Source organism: Eupeodes corollae, chromosome 1 (assembly GCF_945859685.1).
Source record: "Eupeodes corollae chromosome 1, idEupCoro1.1, whole genome shotgun sequence".
In the NCBI taxonomy this organism is placed as follows: Eukaryota; Metazoa; Arthropoda; class Insecta; order Diptera; family Syrphidae; genus Eupeodes; species Eupeodes corollae.
Genome location: NC_079147.1, coordinates 276814862 through 276840966, shown reverse-complemented (window position 1 = coordinate 276840966; position 26105 = coordinate 276814862). Strand labels below are relative to the sequence as shown.

General features: G+C 35.5%; 1 protein-coding gene across 1 annotated transcript in view; it reads right to left on the bottom strand.

The window, feature by feature from the left end:
- The window catches only part of LOC129943471 (mucin-5AC), a 150566-nt gene that overhangs the window by 1748 nt on the left and 122713 nt on the right, over nt 1–26105 (bottom strand). Inside the window, exons 3-4 of the mRNA XM_056052953.1 lie at nt 11473–11685; nt 7–3198 (exon numbers count right to left, since the gene is read on the bottom strand). Of these exons, the coding sequence (XP_055908928.1) occupies nt 7–3198; nt 11473–11685 (3405 nt within the window). The remainder of the gene's footprint in view (nt 1–6; nt 3199–11472; nt 11686–26105) is intronic.

The following is a 26105-nucleotide window of genomic DNA, read 5'->3' as shown; positions in this document are numbered from 1 at the left end:
AATTACCTGAGCTTCAACCTCCCTCGCTAGATTCTTCCATTCTGCAGTATTGTGATCGAGCAGTTCTGGCTTCCACGAAACTCCATCGATAATCTTAATAGTTCCAGCAAGATCACAATCAGACTTACAATGACCGGGCTTAGTAGGCCTAGGTGGCTCTGGTGTCGTTGTTGTAGTGGAACTTGTGGTTGTTGTGGAGCTTGTCGAAGTCTGAGGAAGTAGTTCGGAGATATCGATTGTTGCTGTTCGAGCCTGCTCCAGAAGTTTCTCGATGGAAATTGGGGTTGTAGATGGAGTTGGCCAACCTGTAAACTCGGTGGTTACTCGAATAGGTGGACCCTTCTTGATGATGATTGAGGGTGAAGTTGGTCCACCACCACCACCAGCACCCTCAGCGGAGTTCGAGTGAGGCGTGGTTAGTCTTTGTCCTGGACGTCTATTATTGAAACCTTTCGGGAAGACAACTTTAAGGCCACCTGCTGGTGCTGCTGTTGTCGTGGGGACTGGACTGACTTTTGGAACAGTCTTCTCTGTGGTGGTCTCCTTTGGCTCAGAGGCATCCTTAGCTTCAACCTTCTTTACTGCAACTGGTTCCTTTGATGCAGCTGGCTTGAAATCCTTTGGTAGAAGCTTAGAAATATCAATTGCTTCTGGGGCATTCTCCAACTTAAAGCCTGGTGGTAGGAATTTGCTTAAATCATCGGCAACAGGAACCTTAAGTTCGGGCTTTTCTTCCGGAGCTGTAGGTTTGAAGCCTGGTGGCAGTAATTTTGCATCGGCAATCTTGATAACTGGCTTCGTTGTTGTTGTTGCTGGCAGCTTAAATCCTGGTGGCAGGAACTTTGAAATATCATCGACAAATGTCACAGGAGCCTTTGGCGTAGTGGCCTTCACTTTGTAGTCATTAGGGACCAACTTTTCTAGATTGTCCTCGAATTTGATTTTGCTTAGCAGATCTTCAATCTTCTTTGTAGGTGGTTCTGTTACAGAAGTTGGAGCGTGGGTAGTTCTATAACCCTTTGGAAGATGTCCAGCCAAGGACACGTCCTGTGCTGCATTCGGGGAGTTCTTAAAGGACCTTCCTGTTGTTGAGTTTCTAAAAGGTTTACGATAAAGATGCTCTTCAGACGAAGAATGTGACGTCTCTGGTGTAGTCGTCGTCGTACTTGGTTTGTTAGGTTTCTTGTTCTTGAACGAAGGCCGTGGCTTGAAGCCTGGTGGAAGAAGACCTGTCAAATCATCCATTGGCAATTCTTCAATGCTTATCTTGGGTTTTGACGAACTCTTTGGCATGAATTTGCGTATGTTCGGAGCGAACCTAGAAGTAGTTGTTGTAGTTGTTGCCTGAGTTGTTGTTTCTATGGAGACATTTTCTTCTTCTTCCACTGGATTCTCTGAAGTGCTTGAAATTGTTGTATTGGTTGAAGAGCTTTCATCCATTTCACCACTCGATCCCGTTTCATTGCTGTCATTTGCAGAGAATTGCGTCTTCTTTCGTGAGTTCTTACCATGTATCTTCCGTTCTAGCTCCGAAAGGGTTTGCTTAGTTTCTTCCTGTTCTATAGCCGGGAACGGTAAGAACCGTGCTCCATTAATACTGCGACTTGTTTGAATCGATGCAATGACAACGTAACTCTCAGTGGTGTTCTGTACATTTTGTTCCTCGGCAGACTCGGCTTCTTCCACAACACTTTCTTCGAGATCTTCAGTTGTCTCCTTGGCTGGAGTAAGCTTATTTTCAGTGTATATTTGTTCTTCCCGAATGGTTGTGGTGCTGGGAGTGACTGGATGTGGTAAAGCTGTCGAACCATTAATGACGCTCTTGGTGGTGACTACCGAAACTACCTCACGACCTACAACATCGTTAATTGGGAGCTTTTCTGGGATTTCTTCATCATGTTCTATTGATTTGTGTTCGCCAGATCCATCGGCTCCAGACCCATCTGCTATAGAAGCGTCGGCTCCAGATCCGTCCACTCCAGACCCATCTATTCCCGATCCAAAGCCTTCCTCGTATTCTTCTTCATCATAAAATACGGTCGACTCTGGAGTGGACATAGTTGTGACTTCTTCAATTGTTGCTGCAGTTTCAGTGGGCACTTCTGTCTTTGGCGGCTCTGGCTTTTCTTCCTCCTTGGCCTGAGTATTTTGGTCCATCTCGGTTGCGGGTTCTGTGTGTTCGGTCTCCGCAGATTCTGTGGAAGTTGTTTTATCATCTTCATATTCATAGTCATATTCAGGATGAGTGGTTTCCTCAATTTGATGTTCCCTACTAGCTGAACCCTCTTTGATATTCTCTACTTCTTCCTCGCCGCTGTGATTATGACTGGCTGCATCCTCTTCTGCAACTCCCTCCTCTTCATCATCGGAGCCAGGGAGATAGAAATTTGAGGTGAGAATAACAGGCTGATCGTGTTGATGCTTTTCGTCTGATGAATGTTTTTCTATCGATGAAGATGGCACCGAAGCTCCAGCTTCGTGCAGACTCAACTTTTCAAAGATCTCCTCCTTTGGCCCCGAACTTACATGATTCTGCTCACGAATCTCCTCTGGCACTGAATCATCTTCTCCAGACTCATCAAGGTCATCATCTTCGATGCTGTTCGTATTGTTGGGTGAACCTTTGTCACTGCCATTGTGATTGACTGAAATACGCCCACCACCACCAGCCCCAACGGGTCGATTGCTTTCACGACTTATGATCACTGGCCGACGCGGCTGGAAAAGTGTCTTATTGACTGAAGTCGCAGGAAGTCGACCTCTCGACGGCGATGTCTGCAACGATGATCCAACAGTTTGACGGAATTCTGATGACGACCCAGACCCAGACGAAGACGACAGCGACGACGATGGTGACCTTGCACCTCCAAACCGATTATATCGTGATGGTTTCGATGTCGTGCTAGACGACGTTGTCGTTGTAGCCGCTGTCTTAGCTGAACTTGGCTGGAAACGAGTGCGTGTATTTCGGAATGGTAATTGCTGGTGCGGTGGAGTGACCAATTCATCATCAAAACTTGTCGTCTGCTTATTTTGCTGTTGTAATTGGCGATTGAATTGAGTACCGCCGAATGGACGAGTTCTAGTGAATCCACTGCTACCACTGTTGCTCCCACTGCCAAATGGTCGACCTCCGCCGTTGATGCGATTCGATTGGAAACTCGATGTGGCAGCTGCTGGAGCACTAATCGGGTTATTCTATAAAGAAAAAAAGACGAAAAAAGAAGCATGAATAAAAGTGGAGTAATCAAGATTGGCTGGGTTATGTGAAGGCTTCCCAAAGAGGGTATCACCACTATCAACTATTCAAGTGATTTGTTTATGGTAAAACAGTTGTTAATGGCAATTAAAGTGGACAGACGACGACACTTCTTTTTGTTTAAAAAAAAGTCGCGAGGTTGAAAATACCAAAGAATAAAAACCAAAACAGAACACGCAAAGAAGAAGTTGGCCTAGACGAAGCGATGCTTCAATTAAGAAGAACACGCAGAATTGTTTATGGTAATTGAATTGATGACAATGCGGGTGATAAGCGTTTTGCTGTGCTGCGCAGCGAACATTTTAAAAACTAAAGGTCGTTTGTTAGCAAGATCATAACGACAAAGCTATAAAAACGAAGAATGAAGAAGAATTGATTATCTAGCTTGTTGAAACAAATAACTTAAGAAGAGTCATAAAACTCGAGGCTGAGGCGTTTTAATAGGCCTAAAGATATGTTCAAAGTTGTTATTGTTACATCATCTTGTTAACTTAAAAAAAACTTTTGCTTTTTATTGCTTGCTAAAGTGACAGAATGTTTCTGTTTTTCCAAGAGTTTTAGAAGATTTGTCAATGTATAAGCGCCACGTAGAGACTTCTTTTAGAGGTATGCATATACTTAATAGGCTAAAACAGAATTCGAATAAGAGATTTCATTTTGAAAGTTCCAATATTTGAGAAGTAACTTGTTGTCATATTTTGGCACTTGATCATTAAAAACTATTAGGGTACACATTGGAATTCTGGAGATTCATTGGGAACATTTTGCAGTTTCGCCAATTGGCAACTGAGATCTTGTGATAGTAAACATAATACTTTTTTTGGAGCCATATGAATTCCAATATTTATCAAACAATCCAGATCAATCTAACTTCAACCAGATTGACGATATTGTAATCAATGCTAGACGCGCTTCCAGCAACATGGATGTCCGTACTTTCAGAGGACCTTGCATCGACTTGGACCACTACTTCCAATGGGCGTGCTTCTGACGTGCTGGGTTTCAAGCAGCCACTAACAAGAAACCCCCGGTTTGCTGAGGAATGTCGGACAAACGTATGTAGCCAAACAAGAGGCACACAAAGCGTCACGAGCTTTATGAGCAAAAGAGGAGATATGAACACCTTCTTCTCTGAAGGAAAAACGAGAGAGCATGAGAAACGTGCGGTAGAAGATGTTGAGAGGTTCAAACCTGGAATACATTCGAAAGTTTTATGAGAAGGAGAAACGAAATTCACAAGCACATAAACCTCAAACTGAAGGCTGCAAAGACTAAATTGGAAACATCATAGTGAAACCGCAGTCAATGCTGAAAATATGTAAGAACCACTTCTGCAGACTGTATAATGGCGACGACGAACCGAATTCCAGCATTAGGCAGGATGGTCCATTCAACATAGTCTTCCCTACTTAGACGAAGTAAATATTGCCATGTCTAAGCTGTAGTCTGAAAAAGCCACTGGAGCAGATGGCTTGAATGCCGACCTCTTCAAAGCATGTCGAGATAATTTGGTTAGGAGCATGCGCCAACTTATCTATAAGATATGGTCGGAAGGAAGCATGCTCGATGAATGGAACTGCACCAACTAAATAGAGGAATCAGTCTTCTTAACATCGCTTGCAAAATGTTGTCTTCAGTAACATGTGAATGCTTAAAGCTCATCGTCAACAACATGATAGTACCCTACTTCTGTGGTTTTAGACCAGGAAAGTCGACAGTCAATATTTTCATTACTGCAGATATTGTAAAAACCCCAAAAACATCAAATTGACACCCACCATTCTTCATCGATTTCAAGGCCGCATATGACAGCATCTACATTGACTAGTTTTATAGAGAAATGTTAATTTTTTAACATTCCTGACAAACTCACATGCCCCTGGAGAATTTACGCTGATCCATTATAAGGTTAGAAACAACTTAAAAGACCTTTCGATGTCAAAAAAGGCTTTAGACAGATGATGTGCTGTCATGCGATTTCTATAACATCGTCCTTAAAAGAATAGTGCAGGACGTCTATTCAATTACTGGCATATGCGGATGATATTGACAAAAACGGGTCCGCTGTGAACACAGAAAACAACACTATCAACCTAAGAATTACTCTTGCTTACCGCTGGCTGTTTCTTTGGGCTTAGAAACCAATTGAGTAGTAAAAGTAGTAGTGTTCAAAGTATCGCTATATAAGACCATCATCATCCCTGTCTTGTTATACGGTAGAGAAGCGTGGACTATGACAAAAGCGAATGAAAGCAACTTGGGTTGCTTGCGATAGTCGTTCTTCTCGTGATCTACGGTCTCGAATGCAAGTAAGGTGAGTGTAGAAGAAGATAGATCGACAAGCTGTACGGGTGACTTAGACATAGTCAGAAGGATAAAAGTCCAATGAATAATATAGCTGGGCAACATAGTGCGCACGGAAACCAATGGCAACTAGCTAGGGACCGATCTAGATGAAGAAGGAATTTTTCGGATGAGGCCCTCGTTTACACAAGACTATAGCGAGATCTAAGTAAGTAAGTGAGTAATAAAGTGACAGAAAACAGCTTAAATTTCAAATACTTATTTTACCTATACTTTTCGAAGTTCTTTAAATGACAACTTGACTTAAATGAATTAAAATTTATTTTAACATAAAATGCGTTAAGTCGTTAAATAACCAAATTTTCTTAATAAGCTTTTACAACCAACTTAATAGCTAAACCCACTGACAATGTTATCATAGTTACATTCGTAAAATCATCAAAGCCAACTTATAGCATGACTTCCTCAATTTAATACCCTTTTATTTTTTGTTTACATATTTCAAAATGTCCATATACTCGAATGACTTCCTTTTTGATAATATCGACATGTGTCTTTATTGTTGGTTTGATGAAATCTTACCACAACATCCTTTATTTCAACAGAACTATAAAAATAAATGACAATAAAACTCTTGACATCACACAACTCGAGTGTAAGTCCAGCTTAATAATTTGTATACTAAAAACAAAGGTCTTAAGCGCTAACGACACCAAGTGGTGCGAATGGGAATCAACTTCGCTCGCGGTTCCATCGTGTGTCGTCATCGTTATAAGTCAAATAAAATGTGTCCATAGTGAAATTGGTTGTCCAGTTTGGTGCGCGATGCATTCGAAATCAATTTGACATGCAATTTCAGAGGCGGCTTTAACTCATAGACATCAAGACACGCGATCTTACCATACTGATATAACATACAATATGGTTTGTCTTGGTAGGTAATGTAACGTAAGCTTAACATGTGGTTTTCATATTATCTACTGTGCCTATGCTGGACTCTACTCGGGCAGTGGTTTTATTCATTTGTTTAAATTGTAAACACAGAAATGATGAAATGAAAAGCAATAAAATTAAACCACGTTAATTAAAAAACTATTAAACAAATAAAAGTTTTCAACATTCGCTTTGAATAAATCAATGCGACAGGTTTTATTCAAATGCGAAGTTAATTTTATTTTTTACTGAAATTTTGTTATTTACTGAAACTTTGCTGCTACTGCTGATTTTTAAAACCAAAATGTCTTAAAGTAACTTTAAGTGCTCAATTTGTCGTGGCATAGTCTAACCCATAAAATGAAGCTTAAACGAGAAGATAAAGTTGGACACAAAATTGTGTTAAAGGTTGTAAAAGTTTCATAGTTGTAGCCATTTATTTTTTGTAGTCTTTCTTGCATAAAATAAATAATTTTCTGCATTTCAAAAGTCTTAAATTTTTTGTTCAAAGAATCTGATTTAAGAAGTCATATTTCAAGAAAATATCTCAAGTAAAAAAAATATTTTGACAAAAATAATGTCCACTTGTGTCCTAAAAAATTCCCAATTAATAATTATTAAAAACTATTGTCATTTGAAGAACTTCAAAAAGTATGCAACCTTAGATTGAAGTTTATGAACCGAATTGAGGGGAGGGCAACCGGGCCGGAAATCATTGACCTTTATTTGTTCACTCCAATCAGGCAATCAGTGAAATATCAAAATCATATGACAATGCTGCAAACATGAGTGGCAAACACAAGGGGATGCAGGCCCTTATTTTAGAGAAAAATCATTTATCGGCGTTCGTACCTTGTTTTGGTCATTCTCAAAATTTAGTGGGAAATGCAGCTGCTAACTTTTGTCCATCGGCTGTTCAATTCTTTGATTTCGTGCAGAATTTGTACAAGTTTTTCGCAGCCAGTACAGAGCGGCACCGAATTCTGATTGAGCAATTTTCAGGGAACAGAAGAACGGCCAGTTTGTAGTCTTAAATGCTCAGCGACAGTCGTTGACCTTGTCGAGCTGAAGCTACGAAAGACCTAGTCAACGGCTGTTCGGAAATCAAAGAAGCTCTAACTAGCATATCTTAAAATAGAGAGCAAAAAGACATTGTGAGGAATCAAGCAACTCACCACCTACAGAAGATGAGTGGTCTCGAAACCGCTTTGCTTACAACATTTTGGAAGGATATCTTGGAGTGATTCAACGCTACAAACAAGATGTTGCAGGGCCCGAAAATAATACTTGAATGGGCAATGCGTGCACTAGAATCATTGAAATCATTCGTGGAATCCAAAAGAAATGATTTTGGTAAATACGAGGAAGCATCAAAAAAAATATACAATACTGATGAATATGTACAATCACGCACCCGTACCAGAACGAGAAATGTGAGGTTGAACCCCCTCGATTACGGGAAAGCACAAGACGCAAATCTGTCACAGAATTAAAAATACAAAGTATCCGCCTCTATCCCAGTGTTTGACCAGCTATCCGTTTCTCTTACTGAAAGATTGCATGCCTATGAAGCTGTACGTTCGATATTTGGATTCCTGAATCACATCGAGGAGATGGATGCTGAAAATTTGCACGCCATTGGTGAAAGGATGATTTACAGCCTAGTCTTGGTAATGAGTTGATTCAATTTGTGTCTTTGACTGACTCATACAAAAAGGAAAAGGACAGATTAATCGCCGGAACAATTTTTCTACCAAATTCTCGAAAATCAAAATTTCAGAGCTATATTCCCCAACCTCGAAATCGCATTAGGAATGTATTTGGTTTTGATGGTAACAAATTGCACTGGAGTGGGCTCATTTTCAAAAATGAAAATTATAAAAAATAGTCAGGATGGAAAAAAACAGTCTATCGAAGCTCTTTCTCCTGAGCATTGAAAGCGATTTACTCCGAGAACTGGATTTCAACGAAATCATCCGCGATTTTTCGTGGAAAAATAGGTCGAAAGGTTCCGTTCGTTAACCCTAATACCTAATTGGAGATAATTATTTTTTCCGGTTGTATTTATATGTGTTTGTTTAATACTAAAGAAATCTACTTGGTTTTACAAGAAATTATTTATTTAAAAACTCAAGTAAAAAATATGGTTTACTTTATCTTGAAAATAATTTGTGGGGAGGGGGCCTCCACCCCTTTATTGCCCTGAGGCCTCTGGACCTCTAAATCCTGACCTGTTTTTGGACAGATATTCGAGACGTTAAATACATTGTTGGTGGTACTTTAATTTATGTAGAAAACAGTATTTTGTATAAACGAAGTGACAACACCAGGATGCAGAGTCTGGCAATAGATTTTTTTGTAGGGACATAGAAGGGTCCAAGAACCACACCCACCACTAAACTAAGGTTTCAATAAATTGCCAGCCAGGACCAAGAAAAGGCAAATAGGTCGTACAATATTTTAGTCGAAAATCAGTTTTAATTAACTTTTTTTACAAAAATTGTCAGTTCGATTTTTCTGAAATTTTTACCGGATGTCAAAGACGTGATTCTTTGATGTACACAATTATTTTGAAGGCGGCATCATTTTATTCATTTTATTTATTTTATAAAACAAAACTAATTTGATGTCAATATCTTTGACAGTTCTTGAGATCCGGCGGCGAAAAAAGGTTTAGGTTGTAGGTTAGCTAAGAACCTCGAGAAATGTCAAAATTTTCATTTCGATAAATCGGACTGATTACAACTAACTCTTACGGGTTATTAAAATAAACTGTGCGTTACATTTTTTTAAATTTCAATGTTTCCCCTAGTTCTTGAGATATGGCCGACGAAAAAAGTTATCCCAAACCTTGAATTTGTAGGGACGTACACTCATATGGAACCATAGGCTTAGACTCAAAGAACCGAAACGAAAAGGAATGTCACCAATATTATTGATAACAAACTACTTCGTGAATTTAGGTGCCGTGGAATAAAGCCAAGCGAAATAAGAACAATTTTCAAAAATTGGCCTTACTGCACTTTATAAAATTGAAATAAGGCCAACCCTTCAAAGTTGGTCTTATTTCATTTGGGTTTATTTCATGCTACAGTGAATTTTTGTTATTCTGCACCTCTTACTATAGTAGACCTTAACATTAAATATTTAGTAGCGTACAGCGCGTTAAGGCTTAAGAGATACCGTGAAATAAAGCCATGTGAAATAATTCCAAATTTCAAGAATTGGCCTTATTTATTACACTTATGCAAAGTGTAATAAAGCCAATTTCCAACCGTTTATTACACTTAAACAAAGTAAAATAAAGCCACATTTGATTTGACTTCCAATAGAATGGTTTGTCAACTCAACCTCGCACCTACCCTAAAATCCTATAGTGTGTCCAAGCAGGGGTGTAGGAGGAGGCTGGCATGCCTCCCCTAACATATCTATATAATATATTGGTCTTATTTCTCAAAATGGTTTGGTTTTATTTCACTTTGCCCGAGTGTAATATAAAAACAACTTCCAAAAATTGGAGACTTATTTAAAGTGCAAGTTTTGAAATTTGGTCTTATTTCACGGCACTGCGGCCATGGCAATCCTAAGGCTCGTTTTACACTACACGGTTTGACCGAACGCCAAAAAACAAGACGGCATAAACAGGATCGATGCAAATTACACAGTATATAGTTTTAACCGTATGGTAAAACACGATATATGCAAACCGTGTAGTGTGAAACGAGCATAACGAGTTGATTCCAGTAGATATGTTTGCGTTGTACACGGACTACTGCACCCCTGCCTTGAAACTCAGAAAACATTTAAAGTCATCTTTCCTGCAAGAAAGGATTGGGAGGATGGCATAGATACAAAAGACTTCGATACCACTATTTTTATTGATGGGTCAAATATGGAATGTGGAATTTTCTCTGAGTCCCTATATCTCTCCTAGTCTTTTCGGCTACCTGATTAAGCAAGTTTATTACAAGCGAAAGCACGAGCAATTGCAGAAGCATGCAAAAAACTCTTAAAAAACAAAAACAGCCTTTATACTGGTCCAAAAATGTTAGGATAAACTAACCAGCCTCAACATCAACCTCTTAATGACATTGATAGAAATAAAAAGACTGATAAGTTGGCCAGGCAAACATCGGCCCTTAATAGCTCACTTTAAAGGGTAAGTATACCTATGGAGAACAAATTTTTCTCAATTTTCGTGACAGAATCCAACCTCAAGTGGAATAGTCTAACGGACTGTACCATATTCAGGAAGCTATAGCATACCTATAGCAAAAACTATTCTACCGAACTCTTATGCAAACCTAGACATAAGATAGCTAGAGTCACTGCAATATGTACCGGACATTGGCCGATAGGAGAGCTTGCAGCAAAGCTGGGTATCCCTTACCATACTTATTGACGTTGGTGCGGAGCCCAACATGCAAGGGAAACTGTGATTCACTTTCGCTGTAAATGTGCTGCCCTGGCCAGTTCTAGAATGTTAAGCTTTGGAAGGGCATTCGTTAAAGAACTTGATGAATTTTCCGATACGAACATCAAAGACCTGATTTCCTTTCTGAACGCGACAAAATGGCTCTAGGATTTCTAATTTTGTCAATACAAATCCGTCGTTATAATTTCTTTTTTATTTTTCAATACATAGACTTTTTCTGTAACAAGAGGATTACGTTGAGGAATAATTTTATTTATTTTATCAGAGGTTTTATTTCTTTCATTTTTTTTTTGAGCATTTTTCACAGAAGTTTATCTTCTTCTATTAAATCCAGTGCTCTGAAAAACCAAACATGATAATATGATTAAAAGTCCAAACTAGTTTATCAAAACCCTCTCAACATGAAATATAAAAGAAAATATGTGCACCAATGTCATTTTGTTAAAGTCATTTATATTTTTGCAAATTAAATTCCTGCCCATTTAAAAAATAACTAAACAATTATTATTATTTTTAATAATTATGATATAATTAAACTCACCTGTTGTTGTTCATTAAAATGTGACAAAAAATGTGTCTGCTGATGTGGTACATTTGTGCGTGTTGGATGCCCATTTAATGGTATAAAACCTGAAGTACCAGTAGCACTCGATCGAAGTGATTTTGGCCTACTAAAACCTTGTGAGATTTGCGGTGAACCAAATGGACGTGGTGATATGTCATAATAGTCTGGATTTCTTGTCGTTTGTTGTAACTAAAAGTAGAAAAAAAAAAACAAATTATGTAAGTATATTATAGGAAGACAAATTATCTAAGATTCACGTAATTTTAAATGTTTGCAGCACAGGTGCAACTTAATGGGAAAGAAGTGAGAAAACCCCTTTAAACTTTTGTCAATTGTGTACCTATAATCACCTACGTGGATTATTTGTATGAAACTTTTAAAATGACATTTGCTGTCACTTGGTTTTTAAGATTTTCCAATATACGCACTTGTAAAAGTTTTTGAATTTGAGATTTATATTTGTTAACTTCATACGAAATTAAGACTTACACTTAAGTAAGACTTCCTGAACGGGTCAGCTAGTTCTTATGATAATTGCATTCAAAATTCGTCAATTTTTCAAACGTTGTTCGTTTCTGGGTCTTACTGTTTCTTCCAAATTAAATGTTGGCACTCTTTTGTAGATATTGATGACCATGAGGGTCAGTATTTAAAGTTTGCTAATCCCTAAGTTCCTTCTGTCATAACAAGTTAATTACCAACTCAACCAAATATAGTCCGTCAAATTTCAACTATTATACTTTTTAAAAATGAAAGGTATTTATTTATGTTTATTGGTCAATATGTAAGATATTTATTCTAAAAACTAAAAAAAAAGGAAAGATATAACAACAATAAACAAGGCTTTGACTAATCGATTTTCAATTACCTCGACCATTGTTTGAATTTGGATTTCTTTTCATCTAACTTGCCTTTTAATTCCATATAATTAGTACCTTTACATAACTTTTCTGCTTATCGTAAAACTAACATCTAGGCAAACATTAGTGATGGTAAAATGTTAATATTTAAAATGCAATTAATTAGTAATTGATGATGGCAAAAGTGATGGAGATGGAGAAGGAGAATGATTGTATAAGAAATGACCAAGTCAGGTATCTTTGAGGAAGGACTGACTTGTTTTGCATTCTATACATTTATAACTACGTGAAAATTGCAACATTTGTATACTATAAGATACGTGGTGAGGTGTGTTATTGCAAAACATTGTAAATAATTGCAATTAAAAAAATGAGTCTTATGTGCAATTTGTGGCTAATTAGTTATGAATGGTCTTGCATACAATAGACAAATGTTAAAGGTTGTTCATGACACTCATTGTGCTTCCGAACGATACTTAAGTAAAAAAGCCAAGATAGGAAGTTAGTGTAAATGATTATATGACTTATGACCTACTTGAACTTATCATTTCTTGAGTTGTTTCATTTATAGCCCTTATTTAAAACAGCCCAGGAGATGTAGGGTTTAATTATCAGAAGTCCCAGACTTTTTAAGCTCTAACAATTTAAACACTCTTTAAAAATTTATAGACTTCAATACAGAAACTAATTGTCACTGACGTTACAGTCCTGTGGGAACTAGGGCCTCACTTAACAAACTTCTACTACTCATTTTCTTTCTTAGCCCAAAGAAACAGCGGTTAGCAAGAGTAATTGTTCGGTTGATCTCAGCGCTGGTATTGTTTTCTGTGTTCTTAACGGTGCCTTGGTAGATTACTAAACTACCTCAAAGTTACGTCTGCCAATGGTGACGTTTTGACCGAGACGTCAGTGACGTAGGTCCATTCTTGATGACAGCATGAACTCTGTTTTACCCCCATTAACCGCTAAATTCATTTTTGCCGCTTCTATCTCAATACTTACAAAAGCCCCATTGACATGACACTGAGTTCTTCCAATTGTATCAACATATGCCAGTAGTTGGACAGACTTTTTAAATATAGTGTCTCTAGTGTAGACATGGGATCTTTCCAATATTCAAGGACGATGTCAAAGAAACTGTATGACAGCGCATCAATTTGTCTAAAGTCTTAAGTTGTTTTCCCACTTTTATTGAGCAGCGTGAATTCTGGTAGGAGTGTCAAATCCAGACTTGTCTCTACACAGTTCGCCCCTGTAGATGCTATCATATGCGGCCATAAAATTAACGAAAGATTGTGGTTTTCGATTTGAAGTGCTTCGTTTTTTTCCACGGTCTTCCGTAATGTGAATATTTGATCGATTGTAGACTTTCCTGGTCTAAAACCAGACTGATAAGGACCTTCAGGTTGTTGTCGATGCGCTGTAGTCTTTTACATATTACAGCAAAAAAAGATTTTGTAAGCTGTATTAAGTACACTGATTCCTCTTAAGTTCGTGCAGCTAAGCGGGACTCCTTTTTTCAGTGTCGGGCAAATAATACTGAGGTTCCATTTATGGAGCATTTCTTCCGACCATATCTTATTGAAAAGTTGGTGCATGCTCCTAACCAAATTATCTCCAGCTGCTTTGAAGAGCTCGGCATTTAAGTCATCTGTTCCAGTTGCATTGTTTGACTTCAGCTATGATATGGCAATTTTTACTTCGTCTTAGTCGTGGAGATGGGATTATTGACTTTCGTCGTCTATATTGACTTCGGTTCACCGTCACTGTTATACAGTTTCTAAAAGTAGTCTTTAAATATCCTCTGCATAAACTTTCAAAATTCGTTTCTGCTTTTGAACCTCTCGAAATCTCTGACCGTACACTGTTGACGAAGCACAGATTTGTCGATTCCTTGACGTTTTTTAGAGTCATACATTCCACAAATTCCACTACACAATACTTTGCATAAGGACTAAAGCTTTAAGGCTTTTAAAGTTCTCAAGAAACTAAAACCTTGAAATGCATACAAATATTTCGGATTTTTATTAAAAAACAATCACCGTGACCTATTTTCATCTCGGGGACAACTTTAATAAGCAGTTGTGAAAATGAAAGAAAGATTATTTAAAACCCTCTCTAATATGTGATTGGACTTTACGTTTTTAAAAATGAGGCTGATGCAACTGTTACGCTGAATGGATTGAGCCGATCTATGATTAATGATATTGTATAGCTGGAATTGAAAGGTAAGTAATAAGTAACGAAACAATCACAATTCTGCTACAAAAGTTTCCTGACTTGTAAGTTATCATTTTATGACCACGTAAAAGATTAGGTTTATAGTGATTAGCCATCAATTTAAGACCTTAAAGATGAATTACGTCAAGATTCGATATAAAATTCTGGGGTTCTTACATTTCTATGTAGGCTAAGAAGCTCTGAGATTGTCAATCTGTTCAACAACCTCTATTTTCAAGATTATCAATACCTGATGCATATCTAACTTATTCTCAAAATCCTTTAATAAATTAAGTTTGTCATTCAATAATACATAACTTATTTTAAGTAAATATACCTACTTGATGAAAAACAAGCTTCAAAGTCACAACCCTATTTATAAAAATGTTGCACATACCTTCAAGTTTCTCACACAAATTAGGTACTACAATTTTTCGAAACACCTATGTAGAGCTTGCTTAAGTAGGTACATAAAGTTTCACGAGCAAAACAAGAAATCAAAGTTAACGAATTAGGTAATATAGAGTACCAACTTCTAGACTAAACTCTGCCGTCTCTCCGACCTTACCTTCAAAACCACTATCATTAGGGAGTTTCATGCCATACCATACCCTACCGCAACGCCTGCCACACCGACTTCTCAACAACAAAACAAACAACAACAAAAACAATTCAACCTAAAATGAAAACAAAAACTTTCGACCTAGTTTTTACTTTTATTTCAACTTGATGGGAAAATGATTGTCATCTCTCCTCGCTTAACTCAGTCCTCAGTGTTGTCAGACATCAGGCTTTTAGAACAGGTGAACTATAAATCTTGAAGTTTGCGTTCAATACATCATACATAAAATACACAAGCTCTCAGTTGTATGGGACCCATGGAGTCTGTGTCTTTCTTAAGAGACTAACTTGACAGCTGTAACAGCATTAATCTTACAAAATCAACAATAACAACAACAACAACAACAAAAACAACATTTTAATGAATAATAGTTAAACAAAAATGGAATTAGTGCAAAAACTAAAAGTGTTCCTCCCCACAACATGTCCCGCTCTTCCATACAACGACGTCATCACATTTTACCCAACCTCCTCTCCAAAAGGTATGCACAGATTGCCGAGTTACCGCATTTCATTGTCTTGCCATTAACATCTTTGAGATGTTATCTTTCAGATTCGACTACGAGTACGAGTACGCTTGCAAACGTACCTAGTCGTTCAAAAAACACCGCACTGACGACGAACGAACATAGACGACGACGACTACGATGAATGGACGTAAATTAAAACGCCTTACCTTTAAGCCTCACCTATCTCAAGGCAGATATATGGATGTGAGATTCTTGTTGCAGATGCAAAGTCGTGTTGATATCAACAGCTTCTATACTTGTATCATGAAGATGCTATCAGCTGCTCTACATTAGAAGGCCTTTTTAATTACCACAAAAACCCAATAAAATATTATACTCCCAACTCCCACACTTAGTGTTCACGGATTCAAGTACAGATTTCCTTTTCATATGTATTTAGCAAAAGATATTCTATCTTTTGAGTACGAGTGCAAAGTATAGAATGTATCTGCGTATCTCAGGTGACTATATAAACAAATTATAACTTGACTCGGATACCTACTTCTTGGTCGGGTGGATATCTGTGGTAGCCTGTTGTGGTTAAAAGTTGCACATAAGAAATAAAAATGCAATTGGACCGAAAAATGAAAATAAAGAAACTGAAATTGAAATCGAAATCGAACTAATTGAAAAAAAAAAACACAACTACAATAAAAATAAAAATCAAAACAAAACAACTAAGCTTGGATAAGCTATAAGCCTCCTTGCACGGAGTAGGTATAAGCGTGTGCGTATCGAGATCAATATTTCAACTTGTGTCTGCGGCTAATGGCTTCAAACAGTGACGACGAAAAGCAACTGTTTTTCTAAATTTTTCATTTTTAATTTTTGGAATTTAATAATACTTCTTTTTTGCCGTGTTTCAAATTGACCAAATAATTACGGAATGTTCCACAATAAACTTAGGATCTGCCTAAATCGTCGAAGTAAGACTTGAGAACTTATAAATTTGAAAATAAAGTCAACGTGACAGCTGTCCATTAGGAGAGCATTGCACAATAAAGCATTGTATTCAAAATTGTTTGTTTCTTCCAGTTTGAGAGACACATAACTTTTACAAGGCAGACAAAACGAATATGACAACTTCGGTAGTCAATATGACAACTGCGATAGTCACTAAGCAAACTGCGGTAGTCAATGTGACAACTTCTGTAGTCAATGTGACAACTGCCGTAGTCTTCGGTAGTCAGTGTAACAACTGCGATAGTGAATGTGACAACTGCGGTAATCAATATGACTACTGCGGTAGTCACTAAGAAAACTGCGGTAGTCAATATTACAACTTCGGTAGTCAATATGATAAGTGCGGTAGTCAATATGACAACTTTGGTATTTAATGTGACAACTGCAGTAGTCAACAAGACAACGGCGGTAGTCAATATGACAACTTCCGTAGTCAATATGACAACTGCGGTAGTCACTAAGAAAACTGCGGTAGTCAATAAGTCAACAGCGGTAGTCAATGTGACAACTTCTGTAGTCAATGTGACAACTGCCGTAGTCAATATGACAACTTCGGTAGTCAGTGTAACAACTGCGGCAGTGAATGTGACAACTGCGGTAATCAATATGACAACTGCGGTAGTCACTAAGAAAACTGCGGTAGTCAATATTACAACTTCGGTAGTCAATATGATAAGTGCGGTAGTCAATATGACACCTTTGGTATTTAATGTGACAACTGCGGTAGTCAATAAGACAACTGCGGTAGTCAATATAACAACTTCGGTAGTCAATATGACAACTGCGGTAGTCACTAAGAAAACTGCGGTAGTCAATATTGCCACTTCGGTAGTCAATATAACAACTGCGGTAGTCACTAAGAAAACTGCGGTAGTCAATATTACAACTTCGGTAGTCAATATGATAAGTGCGGTAGTCAATATAACAACTTTGGTGTTTAGTGTGACAACTGCGGTAGTCAATAAGACAACTGCGGTAGTCAATATGACAACTTCGGTAGTCAATATGACAACTGCGGTAGTCACTAAGAAAACTGCGGCAGTCAATATTACAACTTCGGTAGTCAATATGATAAGTGCGGTAGTCAATATGACAACTTTGGTATTTAATGTGATAACTGCGGTAGTCAACAAGACAACTGCGGTAGTCAATATGACAACTTCGGTAGTCAATATGTTAAGAGCGGTAGTCAATATGACAACTTCGGTATTTAATGTGACAACTGCGGTAGTCAATAAGACAACTGCGCTAATCAATATGACCACTTTGGTAGTCAATGTGACAACTGCGGACGTCAATGTGACAACTGCGGTAGTCAATATGACAACTGCGGTAGTAAATATGACAACTGCAGTAGTCAATATGACAATGTTTTGGAAAACAGAAATATAATTTGACTACGCGATTTTTGATAGCCAATTTTAGTAGTCAATATGACAACTTAATTGTCATGTAGACTACCAAAGTTGTTCTCTCAATTACTTTTGTTGTCATACGGACGACCCATACTTGACGTTTAAAAAGTGTTCTATTGACTATCTAGTAGTCAATTTTTTCAAATGGTTAATAGGACAACTGACAGAAGCGAGATATCAATCATACTTTGAGCGTCGAACTTAAGTTTTGAATGATAACTAGAAATCTAGCAGAAATCTCCATTTTAACTGGAAGAGAGTTCTTAGACGATTGACAGGTTTTACAAAATTTTAAAATCTCACTGTAGGCTGACAATAAGCAGGTTCAGGCTACATAAGGGACTTGAAAGTAAGGCAGGTTTCTAGTATCTCATTGGCAAGCTGCCAAAAAATTTGCTTTCCAATTAAGACAGTTTTATTAGAAAGTTGACTAGAAAAGTTAGTTGACAAATCTCCTTAACTATTAAATCAAGTAAACTTATGTCAAAATGATAATTGATCATATTTTTTCATTCAACTGAAAACTGAAAGCTGGACTTTTTTCCTCTATGATGTATTTATATTCTGCACAATTCCATTTAACATTTTATGTAAAAGGGATCCTCGTAAAATTGGTAATGAAATAACTAAAATTTCTTCACAATACAAAATTGAAGTCACTTGTAACTTGCCTGAATAGTGTTTTGTAGACAACTGAAGGTAGAGGTTAGTAAAGTAAAGTTCCAATTTTGAAATTTATGACACTTGAAAAACTACCTAGCTGCCTTCGTCAAAATTTACGTTCCAAGAATGATCCTACCCAATAGTTTTCAATGAACTGACAATAGCCAAAGATTGTTCAATGAATTATTATCTGATCACACGACTGTCAGAATTTGCCTCAAAGTCACACTACTTCATTGTCAGAATTTTTGATCAATAGATTTTGCAAATTTATCTGCAATTAAATTGACAGATGCTTCCTGACAATGACATTTCTGGCAATTTTGGGAAATTTGAGAATCCGTTTTACTGACAAACTTGATAAGATCTGACAATCGCCTATAACTTTAATCTGTCATATCATTTGTATGGTCGCCAACATTTAAGTAAACCAATGGTCATGTTTTTGGAGCTATCTTTAGAAAACAAATTATAGACAAAAATAATGCTCATTTTGATACTTAATTTTTACCGCCACTGTTATTTGGTATTCACCTCAGATCTTATTATTTTTCCTTGATTAAATTTGGTATGTGCGAAAAAATGTGAAAGGCTTACAATTTCTTCAATTTCTTGGTTACATGATTTATAATTTTTTCATTCTTACTTTTATTTATAACGCTCTGTCGCGTTTCGGTCTAATTAACAAATTACTTCAAGTTTAGGCAATCACACACTATAGACAAAAAAGGTATTCTCGTAAACCGTTTAAAAAGTCTTAGCGATGTATTTACAAAAGAGGTTAAAATATTGAGGCATAATCAAATAAATGCCACACTTCTAACCAAGTGTATCCGCATATTGACTGAGAATTTTGATTTCGTTATGAATTTTGTAGAATTTTGAACATATTTTTTATTAGGCAATGCCAAAAGGCAGAGGAAAAGTAATAAAACAAAATTAACAACAACAAATTAAAAAAATAACAATAATTACCTTCAAAATGTTAAATTCAATTCAAACAATGTTTTGTTTTTTTTTTTTCCTTGTATTGTTTACCTAAGCTTTGAAAATACCAACTTTCGTTTTCAATGTACGTTCATTTATCTTAATGCTGCGAGTTGGATGATGATGGTTTCAATGTTAATGAGGTCTAGGTCAAATTATCAATGTTTGTTTTTGAAATTAAGTTAGGTACTTTCTCACACAAATTATATCACGCAAATAAAAGAATTTTGAACGTTTTTTGGTCAACATTATTGTTATGATTTTTAAGTAAATGAAAGTTATACTTTTAATAACATTTAAATGTCTTGCCACTAATAGGTGCTCAATATTTAAAGTAAGTTTTAAGATTTTGCAAGATGTTGATTTAAAATATCAATATGTTCAAGTTTATTGAATTGACTCATGCTTAAAGTCTTTAAAAGCTTGTTTTATATTCATATAAAATAATAACGCCCATCTAGAACTTGAAAATAAAATATTATTGTTTTATTTTTTACAATTTTAAAAGTTTTATAATACACAATACGCCACGAAACAATATTTATACTGTTGAGTAATAGAACTAAGAACCATTGTAGGCTGATGTCTTGAGTTTGATCACTTTTGGTGCGTGTTCTATTCTTAGGCCTTTATTTGGTAAAGTTACTTGATATCGATGACAAAAGAAGATCTTTCAAAACGATATGTAGGCATTGGAAGATGATTTTTATTAGCTTATGAAATTTTCAGCCTACACTTTGACGTAAGAAGTGTGACGATGATATTAAATCATAGGCTATTGAGAAATATAAAGAAATACGAGTCAAGATTCAAATAAATTATTTAATATCAAAAACAAACGTATGTAAGTAAAAGTCAAAAACAACTTCCTAAGTTATATGCAATTTAAAAAAACCCTTTTTTAAATTTGAACTGTGAACGCAACTGAATTATAGCCCCCTTTCCCTCCCTATATTTTTTATTTTAAACTATAAAATAAGGATAGTTTTTAAGAAGCAAAAACGAAATATTTTGCAAAAATTCAGATTTTTAGACTCCTTTAAGCAAATGAATTCAATTTTAAATGGATCTCGGGCCCAGCGGGCACTTAAATAAAATTGGCATCAAATGTAATCTAATCCTGAATAAAACTAAGAAATCAACTCACAATTTAAGCTTAACATTGGACTGGGCCACTTTATTTACTGGTCTTATGAGGATAATTGTACAGATGTCACATGGACATTAAAGTAGCCATTTCGCGATTAGTAAATTGTAAAAAATGGCTTTCAATTTTACTCAATTGTTTAAAATTTGATTTCCTTGACAAAAATACTCATTGGAATATTATCGTTAGTTAACACTAAAATTTTACATCGAATAAAATAATTTTAAAGCAATTCTTTTATTTATTCTCGAGATACTCCAGTTTAAAATCAATTTGTACGAACTTTGTTCTATTTAAAAAAAAACTTTTAGTTAACTTTTTCGACATCCACACAATTTTTTCAAAAGCCCTTTTTTCATCTTTGGGTGTTATTATCTTTTAGCAAATTATCTTTTAGCAAATTTAACCATACCTCCATTGGTTTTTAAGATATAGTCCAAGAAAAAAGCTTTAGCTATCTATCTAAAGAAATTTTAACATTTTCATTTGTTAAGTTAAAAATAATACCGATAGTACAAAATAATTCTAAATTTTCAAGAGTATTGAACAAAATCAATTATAGGAACAATCTACAAACCTTACAGGAATGTTTGTTTTTTGTTCTACTTTTTTGTAAGTTAGAAGAAATATTAGGGTCATATCCAAACATAATCAATTGCAACCTTCTGGGCGAAAATACATTTGTTGAGGAACTTAGCTCACTTAATTTTTATTCAAGTGAACAAACATATTCCAAATCATGTACCTTCTAATCTTTTGAAAAAATGCTTCGTATTTATCCTATCTATCCTCTTCATATTATTTTTAATGAATCACTAAAATCTTCAATTTTTCCTGAAATTTGGAAAACTTCGTTTATAACACCGATACATAAAAAGCGTAGTAAAAATGAAATACAAATGTCTCATGCAGTAATTGAATTGTTTCACGGGCTGTATGACATGTGGCACCGTCTTGTTGAAACCACATATTGGACACATCAATATCATCCAATTTGGGCAGAAAGAACTGTGTAATCATGTCGCGATATCGAGCACCAGTAACAGTCACTGCTTGACCAGCATCCTTTTCAAAAAAATATGGCCCAATTATGCCCCAGCCAAAAATCCACACCATACAGTCACGCGTTGTGGATGCATTTGTTTTTCGACAATCACATGTGGGTTCTCCGAACCCCAAATGCGGCAATTTTGGCGATTGACAAAGCCATCAAGATGAAAATGTGCTTCATCGCTTAGGATGATTTTGCTCGAAAAATCAGGGTCCATTTGTTGATGTTCAATAATCCATTCAACGAACTCTCTTCTCTGTCCATGGTCATTAGGCTTCAATTGTTGTGTTAATTGAATTTTGTAAGCATGAAGACACAGATCTTTGGTGAGTATACCCTGTAGAGAGGTTCTTTAAATTTGCAATTCTTGTTCACGACGTCGAATTGAGGTTCCTGGATATTCAGCAACACTCTTACGCACTGCTTCGACATTCACATTTGAACGGCTTGTTTTTGGACGACCAGTGTGTTTGGCGTCTCCAACTAATCCAGTCTCCATGAATTTTTCAATTAATCTCTTCACAGTTGACGAAGTTAAAACACTATTCCAACCATATTTTGTATGAAATTTTCGAACTGCAGCCGCCAAGCTTTCACTATTTTGGAAATATTCTTTAATAAGGAAGACACGTTGTTCTATCGTGTAACGCTCCATTTTTAATAGCCCTAATAATAATAGAATTGTTGCCAACACTTCACTGCACAAATGGCGGCAAATTCAAATCTTGCGTTAATTTTGGGACACCCTTTATAACAGGTCATACAGCGTAGTTTTTAAGAATAAGCGGTCATCATATTTTTATACTATCTCTGGCGTACCAAAAGGTAGCTACTTAGGAACTTTACTGTTTATTTTGTACGTTAAGGCTGATGATATAACAATTTTCAAACATATTGACTCATGTGACGACTTTTTACTCCTACAAGATGATCTAAATAGTTTTCGCGAATGGTGTTTTATAAATAAGCTTTTACTAAACATAGACAAATGTAAATCAATGTATTTACACGCAAACAAAATGTTTTGACTTTCAATTATCAATTATACTCTTCTTTTTTTGAATAACCTCTCTACTTTCTCTGACCTAGGTATTATTCTTGACTTAAAATTAACTTTTACAAATCACTAATCGGGTTTATAAAACGGTTTTCACATGATTTTCGGGACCCATATATTCTTAAACTTCTTTTTATATCATTTGTAAGACCAGTATTGGAATATGGCTGCATAATATGGGCTCCTTTTTATTCAGTCCATATAAACAGCATAGAAGGAGTAGAAAGAAGATTCATGCGCTTCTGCCTCCGTTTCTTGCCATGGTCCAATAGGCTCGAACTTCCACCCTACAATCATAGGCTTACGGTCATAAATCTTCCATCGCTTTCTAAACACAGAGAGTATATTCAGCTATGCTTTATTATAAAATTAATCAATGGCCAGTCATATCACCATCAATTTTGGAACAATTACTCGTAAACTTTATTTATAGATGTTCAAGTATTAGAAGACAAGTTCCTTTACGCCCTACATGAAGCAGATCGAACTATGGTAAAAACAGTGCCTTAACCAATTGATTTCAGTTCACAAGAAGTCTTACTTTTTAGTACATTCTGTAAGCGATAATTTTAAACACTTCATTTTAGCTTTTTTTCAAATTGCTGTAAATCTATTAATCTAAGAATAAATGTAATATTAGTCTTAAGTTCTAACGTTAGTTTGTTTAACGAATTCAATAAAGAAAAAAGAGGCTGGGATGCGACCCACACTGATAATTTCCCATTCCGTCTGTCGATTTGTCTTGCTTAAAAGTTTGTCTATATGTACTCGTATCTATTTTTACCAAATTTGCGTACTATTTTTTGTAGGTTTTATTTTTTATGAAAAAACGGACTACTGGATTTTTATATAAAAATCACTGAATATCGAAAACAATATTTTCTATGAAATAAAATAAGTTTGAAGACAATACTTTTAATTTTTGAAAAGCTATTTGAGCCGAAAGTAAATTTTTACCAAGTTTTAATATTGTATTTTTTAGAGTTTTATTTTTTGTACAAAAACAGCCAATTCGAATTTTCTCAAAATTTTACCAAATGTTGAAAACAATATTTCTTATAAGATAAAATTAGTTTGAAGCCAATACTTAAAATTTTTGAAGAGATATTTGAGTCGAAAATCAATTTTTACCAACTTTTATACATTTTTTTTCAGGTTTTTATTTTTTGTAAGAAAACTGTCAATTCGATTTTTCTCAAAATTTGTCCTAATGTTGAAAACAATAATTCTTATAAGAAAAAATTAGTTAGAACCTATTATCTCAAAGTTTTTAAAAGATATTTGAGTCGAAAATCATTTTTTACGAACTTTTGTTAATTTTTTTTTTCGGTTTTTAATTTTTTGTACAAAAACTGTCAAATCGATTTTTTTCAAACTTTAACTGAATGTTGAAAACAAGATGTTTTGAAAGATAAAAATAAATTAAAGCCAATATCTCAAAGTTTTGAAAAGATATTTGAGTCATCAAATTTCAATTATTTTCAATTTTTACCAACTTTTATAATTTTGTTTTAGGTTTTTTTTTTTGTAAAAAAAACTGTCAATTAGATTTTTCTCAAAATTTTATCAGATGTCATAAACATTATTTTTCGTTGCACAAAATAGTTTTAGAGATGAAATCATTTTTCAGTCGTAAAATTTTGGAGGTGACAAATTTTTTTTTTTCAGTTTTATTGATTTATAAAAAATCCGTTATATTGATTTTTTTCAAAAAATATACCTGTTTGGTATCACGTTACAATATATTATATAAAATTTAATTCAAGTCTCTAGCGTTTTTGGTTCGTAAGATATTTAAGGTTAACCAAAATTTTCACCTTTTTTTCAAACTGCTATGGTGAAAAAACCACCCACGCAATTTTCCTGAGAGCCCTTTCTGCATTTTTCTGCCTTATTATCTGTACAACAAAATTTATTTGAAGTCAATATCTCTTCTGGTTCTTGAGCTATGGACGACGAAAAAAACGTCGCGAACGTACGGACGTACGGACGTACAAACGTACGTACACACGCACGCACAGACATCTTTCTAAAAATCTTTTATTTCGACTCTAGGGACCTTGAAACGTCGAGAAATGTCAAAATTTTCAATTTGACAAATCGCACCCATTACAATAACTTCCTATGGGAAGTTAATAAATAAATAAACCTCATTTGTCTAATATCGAACCTAAATATTTGGATCTATTTATCCTTACTGACAAAAGTTTTACTTCATGATCAACTTTGCATCGGATTTCAAAAACATAAACTACCCTTTATTTCATAGTCGTCAGCTGGCCAAGAAGTAGAATATTTCAACAGTAATATGTTAACACTTTTCAATATGCGTTTTCCTTTACAAAATTAAACCTCCCTTCTATGCAGGAAACCTGGATTTACAGATGAGATCAAATCATTAATAAAATAGCGCGATTTGGCAAACAAGCCATCGAAAAGGTTTCGTGTTGAATTGTTGTATCAACAAAATCGTTCACTTCGAAAGAAAGCTGTCTTTACAATACGTACAGCAGAAATTTCGTCGTTTTAATAATTGCCAAATCAGCAAACAAATTTAGCCAATACTTAAGCAAACTGGAGTCTGTAAGTCCCAAAATAATTAGATTGAATAGTTGGATATTAACAACTTGAACCCAAAATTCGTTTCCAACTCTATCTCAAACAGAACTTTCAATACCACAGCAGTACTTATAACAGGGAAACTTTAAGTTGACAATGGTCTAAATTTACTTCTGTTTGATCTACAGTTGTGGTTGAAAGTATCCTCTCTATCAATTTAAATACATTATGTCTTTATCAAATGCATCCCTCCTTTCATAAACTTGTATTGCCAATGTTTCACCCATAATAACTCAAATATTTAATTCAATTGTTTTGACATATAAGTTTCCAATTCAATGGAAAAAGGCAACAATTATACCAGTGTCTAAGTAATCCTGGTGTGACGGTTTTGGGCCAATATCATCCAAGCTCAAATACTAAAATTTCTTAATCATGCTTCCGTATTTTTATTACAGTGTTAATAAGTGTCACAGAAGATATTTGAAATTCCGTCGATCTTCAGAATATAATATTTTTAGTGCTTTTCAAAGGCATTTGATATGGGAAACCATTCT